Raw genomic sequence first — 8,565 nt, 5'->3', positions numbered from 1 at the left:
TGATTGGTGGAAGGATTAGAGGGGACATGAGGAAAAGCTTTTTGACCCAGAGTGTGATGGGTGTATGGAATTCGCTGCCCGAATTTCTGGTAGAGGCAGGGACCCTCAACTCTTTTTTAAAAGTACCTGGACCTGCACCTAAAGTGCTGTAAGCTGCAGGGCTACGGACCGGGTGCTGGAAGGTGGGATTAGAATGGGCACCTGGTTGTTCTTCGAGCTGGCACTGACTAGATGGGCCAAATGGCCCCCTTCTGTGCTGTATCTTTTCTATGGTTATATGGTTCTAACAGTGACTACGCTTACTATTGCCTGTAACGCAATTTGGGACATCCTAAGGACGTGAAAGGCGCTATATAAATGCAAGTTCTTTTTACCTCTCCATCTGCCCCTCCTTGAGCTTACTATTCTGGACTGCCTTAACATCTTTGGTGGGTTTAGATGAAGTCTCCACCCTGTGTGTGGAGCTTCTCCCTATAATGCATCCCAATGTCTTAGAAATCTGAAATCCTCCCTTCTACACTATCAAGCCATATGTTGATGTGTCTAATCTGCTTCTCCCTAACTACCCTTGAAGCTCTGCTTTTTAATCTAACACCTAACTCCTCAAACTCTCCTTACAAGACCTATGCATTGCTCTTCCTTGTGTTATTGATTCCAACATAATCACTACTTCAGGGTGCAGCAGCCACTCAACAGCGCAAGTGGGACTATGACTTACAAAATGAAGCCATTGTACATTTTGATTACATGGTGCATACAGGAGGAATACATTGATACCTTAAGATTTCTTGGCATAGTTGTGCTTTTAATTGTTTCTGTGTACAACATAATTTTGTTTTAAGAATGTTCTATTCATTCAACTGAATCTAACTTCACCATTGGCTGAGCCACTTGCTCAAGCTACAGAAAAAAAAAATTACAGACTCGAAGAAAATACATAAACTAATGTATGCTGTTACAAGTTAGGTTTTTAATAATATTTTCTCCTTCAACAGCTTCACTACAGTTCCTATGAATGGACTTAGTCCCCCATGATCTATTAGCATATGTTTTAAGTATTCTGCCTTTGCAGAAGTTATGCCTGGATTAATAATTACCCTTAATGCAGTAAAGTGCATACTGGACTGTTTATAAATGTGTTCTACATTTTCTGTATCCTCAAAATGCAAGAATATCAAACAAAGGACCAGAATTGTACGGGTGAAAATGACTGCAATATTTATTTATAAAATTACACACACAAACATTATGATTAGGTTAATACTACACAACCTTAAATGAAACATAAATGTTCTTGGAGCAGTTCGAGAGATTAAAAGGATCGGTTCCTGCAACATTTCGAAAATAGCCTTTTTACTGTTTTAAAACTGAATTTTTAAATACTTTTCCAACACTAACTCTAGACATGCTGCTTTTTTTCAGATTTTAACAGGGTCTCAGAAGTTGAGGTTTAAGCTATATTTCTCTTTTGATGCATTCTGAAGTATATTTTTATAGCCAACCTTGAGATTTTATTTGCATTTGACAATGAGGGTGAATGACTGCCCGAAATGGGACAGTATTAATTCCAGCCAGCAATTAGCAATGGCATAACTTTAAATAGAGTGCTGCAATACAATGTTACAAAAACACTATAGAATAGTAATGCAGAATTAAATATACATTGTCCTGAGTAAAATGGTAGATACACAAGTTTGTGGATGCTACTCCCAAATGTTAAATTATCTACATCCTAAAAGATATAAATATTTTTAAGTACAACCTTAACATGGATGTTACATCACACAACAATTCACCCTGTTTACTGGGACATCCTTTCTTTTAAATGCACAATGGTGTTAATTAGATTTGAAGTAACACACTCTTCTCAAAAGAAACCCTCAAATAGAATATGACAGCCAAGGAAATAGGGTGATGCCTGAAGCTAATTTGAACTTAAAAGTACAGTAGATTTTTTTTACGTTAGTTAAAAATACATAACCATAATGGGGTCTATTTTCATTTTTTGTCAAATTACTACCCCACCTGTTACTTGTGCAGAGATATGTGGTGGCACAGAACTGGTGCTGACATGAGTGCCAACTGCCTGAACTTCACTGATGCCACTGGTGGAGGGTATCTCCTCACAATACGCAATCATCTGTGTAAGTGTAGAACACTGTGCTTCAATGAGATTTTTGAATCCCTCGGTCATGGTTAAATGTAACCGTTCTCCAAGTGAATCAAAGCCAGCCATAACTGCTTCTTTAAGTTTTGACCCCAAGGCTTCCATAGCAACAGTGTGAGCATTCATAAGAGATGCTCCTGCTGTGCCTATGGCTTGCATAAGTGAGGTTTCTACTGCAGATGCTACAGGTGTTGCCATCTGTTCAATGGCAGAGTGCAATGAGGACAACCGCTGGTCCAACCTAACCATACCATCTTCCAAAGTGGTGTGCATGAAGGCAAGTGACTGCTCAACACGGACCCCATGTTCTAACAGCCTCCGTTTGAAAGCAGGCCCATTAAGGTCTGTAACTGCATCCAGCCCAGTAGGGGCACCTACCATGCTGGGTCTCCATGCTTCAACAGTTGTCCCCTCATCACCCACCACTACTTCCTCCCATTCTTCACTAGTGCTCAGTGACTCACTTGGTGTTTCCTGATTCTCATCCTTTATACCTCTAACTAGAGGTGTTTCTGTGCTGGTACCTGCTTCAAGTGGGATCGGTGACAATTGGCATTCAGGTGTATGTTGCTCTTCTGCTGATACAATATGCAGTCCACTGTGTTCTCTTTGCGCTTTGAAGAGGAAAAATGGTACATTGAGTACATAAGCACAGATCCATTTGGGTGCTGCACTGTCATTTGATACAAAATAACAACTTGTATACGGTGTGTAGGGACATGTTCACTTAACATTTTGTGCAAATCACAGAATACCTGAATAATATATTACTCACGAATGTGCCTTGGCATTGTACCAATATCCACAGGCCTAAGGCCTTCAAGACTTTCCTTTCCAAACACAACGATCATATCATTTTCAAATTCCGTCAACGTTTTAACATCTGGGGGACCACCACCCGCTGCCTGCCATGATCTTCTATTATAAGCGAGTTTTTCCTTTAAAAGTAAGAGTATTGAGATCTAAGACAGTAATTTGACCTTAGAAACTACCTTGCTGCAGTACATTCATTCGATCATTGCATGTAAAATGAAACTTGCATAAATCCCTATTATTATTTGTACTGTTACTTGCTGCATTGTTGCTAACATTTCTCGACCAGTGCAGCTTTTTTTTTTGCTTTTCTAGATGACTGTTACAACTTTGCCTGGTACACATGCGTTCTGTGCTCCTATTTGACAGCGATATTCGTACCTTACCTTTGTGCTTTTTTTTAAGTCATGGACCTTCTTGCGGACTTCCTCCCAGGTCCTATGAGTTCCGGAAACTGCATTGACTCTCTCTGTAACGTACTGCCATGCATCACGCCTCCTCTGCATGTCGGGAGGCTCACCTCCCCTGCCAAAGATATCCTCCCGTCTTTCCATTACCGCATCGACCAGGACACACAGGTCCCGGCTGCTGAAACGAGCCTTACGAATTCTCCTGTCTGCCATTTTTGCACCCTTCACCGGTTGCTTCTCAAAAGTTTTTTTTAAAACTTTACAGGGGGTTCAAGTGACCAGTTAACTTCTTCAGAAAAGGCGAAACAATCACTGCAAGTGCAGCATTGGCTGGCTGCTATTTCTTGTTGCCGCTAACGAGATCGCATTCTCACAATTTGCATGTTGAGAAGCTTGTGTGTTGCTACGATTTCATTTTTTTAAAACTATGTAACATATGCTTTTCTCATAACTTCGTTTCAATCTCTCACATTGCGACCGTTTTTCTCACATTTCGTTCGAAAGAGCAATGTCAGCCTTTCTTTGGAGTCGGCTGCAGTTCCCCACGCTGAGGATGGCGCTCTGTCTCTTTCCATAAGAGTCCAGTTTTCGGTTATAACCCGAAATGACCTGCCCAGCGGCGCGGTGCGTGTCGGTAATTGTAGTCCGTTGGTCGAGTCCGCGCGGCTGGCCGCGGTTACAATCAAACTACAACTCCCAGAATGCCTCGCGGCGCCCTCTGGATTGGCCAGTTCCGCGCGTCCCATAATGCCCCGCTGCATGGATACGGCGGGGCCGCGGCGCTCGAGCGACGGGCGGGGAGTCGCTGTTGGGGGAAAGAGTGTAAGTGACAGCAATTGAGTGAGCATAGCAAATATACTTTATCCTGATCACAAACACTTACTTTGCTCATGTCAGCTAGTGGCGGGCGGGTAGTTTAGCCCCCCCCCCCAAATAAACAACAACTCGGTAACTAGTGAATTGATGCCAGGTAACGGAGGGGCAATGGACAGAGTGACGGGCTACCCTGTATCCCGACACTGTACAGTATTGAGTCTGCCTGCCCGGGACCGGCTTCTTCAAACTTCACCTGTGTCTCTTGCTTTCCGCATTCTGGCTGTTTTCAGGTATTTAGGAATCAATTGTTTCAAGGTAAAAAGACTGCAGTGTGATGGGTCGCTAGGGTTCATTCAGTCTTGTTCACCTCTCCCGTCACTGGAGCGTTTGTTTTGCTCTGGTGGTGGTTATACTCATTGGTAATTCTTTTGGTTAATGTGCTATTTATTCTGTTGTAAAGTGGTGCAACATATGTTGTTGGTTTGTGTGTCTCAGCTGCTTTTGACATGTCGACTTTCTACCAAGTACTCGAGAGCATTAAGGTCGCTTCCTGTTCACAGTTCTTCAATTTCTCTGCCTTGTACCCCCGCCCCCCGCCTTTCCCCGTTACGCGATTTAAAAGTTATCCGTTTCGTTTGACTTCCGACATTTTTGGCGCTGGTAAGGCCGCTGTTACCAGCTCCTTAGGCAACCGACACAGTTTAACCCATTGAATCCCGTGGCGTTTACTGTGTAATACGAGTCGGCCTAGCGGGTGCACAATATACAGAGGAGGTAACCCCAGAATCTTATGCCTTTAGAGATTAAATAATGTCATTTTTAATGTCGCTTTTTCTTCTCTTATTCTTCTCTAGAATGGTGTGGACGTATCGTTTTTAAAAATGTGTTTTATTTAATAGAGGTGCATGTTTACCCAGGATCGGTTGGATGTATCAAAGTGACTGGTTACTATGTCAGCTGTATCTATGTATAAAGTGGTAATATGGAAATGGAACTTGGTTGTCGAGATGAAAACTGGCCTTGGGGAGAGATAACGAGCTTCACCATTTGTTCTTAAATATACATTTCACTGTGGTATGCACCATTCCCTGACACTGGTGCAAATATTTTGTGTTCCCAGGTCTCTACCATTCTCACTCTGTAACCGGCTATCCAAGAGGTGGGCAGGAGTGGAATGACCTACTGAATTAAATTCAATTTCACTCACTGAAGAAGTGTTCAACCTTTCGTTACTGCTATTTCTTTACAAGGGATATCAAATCAGTACATGAGAAATTTGTGGAAATAAACTTGTGCCATACCAATTTGTGGTGTAATGCATTAGTACACATTGCATTGCTCCACTAGATTGTGGGTCATACATTTGTTTTTAATTAAATTAATTTTTTTTTTAAATTATGCCATTGGTAGAATTTATATATTAGCAGTTTTGCCATAAATTAAGGTCTGGTACCATACACTCTGCTTTAAAAGGTGAAAAGTAATGCTGAATTTAACCTACAGCACTGTAGCTGGTGTGACACTTCAGCTACAGCAATATTTCCAATGAAAGAGCTTAGATCCACCTGAAGAGGTTGTTTTCTTTGAGACAAAAGCGCCACAACAGTAATGTAAACTGCCATTTTTTCTTGGTTGTATCTGGCACAAACATGGTTTAGCCTTCACCCACATAGGTCCCACATTCTGAAATTCCTTCCTACACCCTCTATCTCCCTCTCTTCCTTTAAGAGTCTGCTTGAAACTCACCTCTCTGACCAAGCTTTTGGCTGCTCTTGCTAATATCTCCTCCTTTAGCTTGGCATCCTTTTTTGTGATCACCTTGGGACATTTTCTATATTAAATGTGGTATATGAATGTAAGTTGTTGAATGTTCATTCTATCTATACAGGCCAGCAATGAAGTTTGGAATTTGCCATGCTCTATAGACCTTCCTCAACCGTTGGGTAAGGCCCAGTGGTTAGAAATGAAAGTTGCAATCTGCAAATTTTAAATATCTTCACATACGCAATCTGCCCCACAATACGGATGGGGCAGGTTCTACAGCACTGGCAGTTGAGACTATATAAATGCAATTAAAGTTGGGTAATGAAAGTAGTCTTGTGTTGGATCTTTGCCTCCTTGAAAACAGTAGAAGCATGCAATGCATGTGAATGTTATCTTGCCCAGGCAAGTTGCATTTTTGTTTCTACCCTCTAATGTGAACTGTGTTAATGTCTATCTTTAGTGATGGGTTGGTACAGGGTCTGCAGCAGAGAGGAATAATTATAGCAATGTCACAGTATCCCACTGGTAATATGTCTTGGTGCTTGTTGCTGTTTTCACAGAAAAATGTTACGTTGAATAACTGGAGCAAGTTCAACTGTAACAGATATTTTAAGGATGGATGATTTCAAGAGAACTTACCTTCGCCTTTGTAAAGAAGCTTGTATTGAGCCACAGGAATGTGTTCTGAATCAGTTGCATGATGTTTGTGATGGGACCTTGAGGAAAAGGCTGGACCTCTCCACACAGTCTCTCTCTGTTGACACATGTGCTGTCCTGGGAAAGGTTTTAATGAACGATATTGTATTCACAGAGATAATGCTTTGTGACTGCATGCTAAATGAAGAAGGTATTGTAATGATCCGTTGATAATGTGATCAGGGAGGACAGAACGCCTATGACTATGTTAAATGAAGCTTCTAATCTGGAAATTTGTACAGAAATGTTGCAATATTGAGATACGGTCCATAGACACTAAACATGTTAAGTTCAAGATGATATGTATTAATAATTAGAAGTATTTCAGTTGGTTGTGTAATCTTCTGTGCTTTTCAACTAATTTAGCCACAAATGATCTTATTATTGTTGTGTACTTGTATAACTTGACACAAGCACCAGTTATCAGAAAAAGAAAGACTTGCATTTATATATCTCCTTATCACATCTGTGAGCAACATCTCAGTGCTTCACAAAATAATTTTTTTGAAGTGAGATTACTGCTATGTAGGCAAAAATGTCAGTCAACATCCTACAAACAACAATGAAATGAAAGACCAGTTAATCTTTTTTGGTTGGGGGAAGGGTTGGTATTTATTGAGGGAAAAGTACTGGCCAGGACACTGGGAGAACTTACCAGTCTTTTTGAAAAAGTGTTATGGGATCTGTAACTCTTCACAGCCACATTAGATGAAGAGTGCTGAAAACTTTCATCCACCTGAACAGGCCTCTGTTTAATGTCTCAACTTAAGAATGACAACATTGACAATACAGCTCTCTGAGTATTGCACTGGAATGTCAGCTCTGGGTGAGTTCAAATCCTGGAGCAGGGCTTGAGCCCACAACCATCTGACCCTGAGGTGAGAGTGCTGCCAACTAAATAAAGCTAACTCCAGTTATTTACACTATCCATTTGTAATCTATGTTTCAAAATCATACAAGGGGAAATTGATGATTTATCAACTAAACATGCCAAAAAAGTAAACCAATATCAGAAAATGATTTTTAAACCGGGCCTATTCCGACATCCACTTCTAAATGGAGTTAAGGTACAGATCCGTTATGATCTAATTACATGGTGAAACAGACTTAAGGGGCTTAATGGCACTCCTGTTCCTATGTTCCTATATTCCAGTACTACTAACTTGAGAGCTATGTTTTCCAGCAAGCCTTTGTCACAGGCCTGCTGCCATGCTGGTTATGTTCATTCTTGAAGATGCTTGGCAGTACCATGACTCTAACCTTGTTTGAGGCCAATTCTCCACTGACCTGTTACATTGTATTACCAATTGTATAAATTGTTACTTTTGTAAAAGTGAGAGCATTAAAAAAAACTTTTAATCATTAAGTTTCATATGTTGTATGATAGATTAGTAAGGTGATAAATTTTGGAAAATAAAACACTTCTAATTTGGTCCACAAAACTCTCCCATGCCTGCAGTACTTGTAAATTGTGGGATCAGTGTTACGTGGTTAACTTTTTGGAATCCAGCTTTCCTATATTTGAGTATTTGCAGACTTGATTTTTATTCTGTTTTTGTATTTCCTGCTTTCAATTTTACAGCAGTAAGTGGCTTAGTGGACTAGAATAGGTCATTTTCCTTTGCTGCTATAAGTTTCCCATCTATGTTGCTATGGTGAAGTGCCCAATGGAAAACAGATACCTCATACTAAAAGGAAAACAAAAGAGAGTTTTGGCCCCAGGGTATCCATGACCCAGTCCTTGCAATACATAGCCAGTGGCTTTTGGCCTGTAGGTAGCTTACCCCCTGCCTTCTTGACTGCAGGAGATACATAGCCCACAAAGACAAGGGAAAAAGGAACATACTATTTAAAAAAAAAATTAAATAGCTTTGCAAAATTATTAGTGATATACAGTAA

At 40.7% G+C, this 8,565-nt stretch overlaps 1 protein-coding gene and 1 long non-coding RNA gene across 2 annotated transcripts; one reads left to right on the top strand and one right to left on the bottom strand.

The window, feature by feature from the left end:
- Positions 1-1,177: 1,177 nt before the first annotated feature.
- Positions 1,178-3,992, bottom strand: LOC137309268 (uncharacterized). The gene is made up of 3 exons (XM_067977530.1): positions 3,367-3,992; positions 2,943-3,105; positions 1,178-2,781 (listed from the first exon to the last, which is right to left on the bottom strand). The coding sequence occupies exons 1-3, from the start codon at positions 3,601-3,603 to the stop codon at positions 2,009-2,011; spliced, it is 1,173 nt and encodes a 390-aa protein (XP_067833631.1). The 5' UTR covers positions 3,604-3,992; the 3' UTR covers positions 1,178-2,008.
- A 106-nt stretch (positions 3,993-4,098) lies between these two features.
- LOC137309269 (uncharacterized) lies at positions 4,099-8,108 on the top strand. Its single transcript, XR_010959803.1, has 2 exons — positions 4,099-4,212; positions 6,531-8,108. It is a non-coding gene; the product is annotated as an uncharacterized lncRNA (long non-coding RNA).
- The last annotated feature ends 457 nt before the right edge of the window (positions 8,109-8,565 follow it).

This window comes from Heptranchias perlo, unplaced genomic scaffold (genome assembly GCF_035084215.1).
Source record: "Heptranchias perlo isolate sHepPer1 unplaced genomic scaffold, sHepPer1.hap1 HAP1_SCAFFOLD_1565, whole genome shotgun sequence".
Lineage (NCBI taxonomy): Eukaryota > Metazoa > Chordata > Chondrichthyes > Hexanchiformes > Hexanchidae > Heptranchias > Heptranchias perlo.
Note: the sequence above shows the minus strand (reverse complement) of the source record. Positions and strands in the feature narration are given on the sequence as shown.

What these genes read in the sequence shown, in the direction of transcription:
- LOC137309268 (XM_067977530.1), bottom strand. Translation starts at nt 3,603, where the DNA reads ATGGCAGACAGGAGAATTCGTAAGGCTCGTTTCAGCAGCCGGGACCTG. An exon ending in ACTTAAAAAAAAGCACAAAG is followed by an intron (nt 3,106 to 3,366) that starts GTAAGGTACGAA and finishes TTACTTTTAAAG; the next exon opens with GAAAAACTCGCTTATAATAG. An exon ending in TACAATGCCAAGGCACATTC is followed by an intron (nt 2,782 to 2,942) that starts GTGAGTAATATA and finishes TCCTCTTCAAAG; the next exon opens with CGCAAAGAGAACACAGTGGA.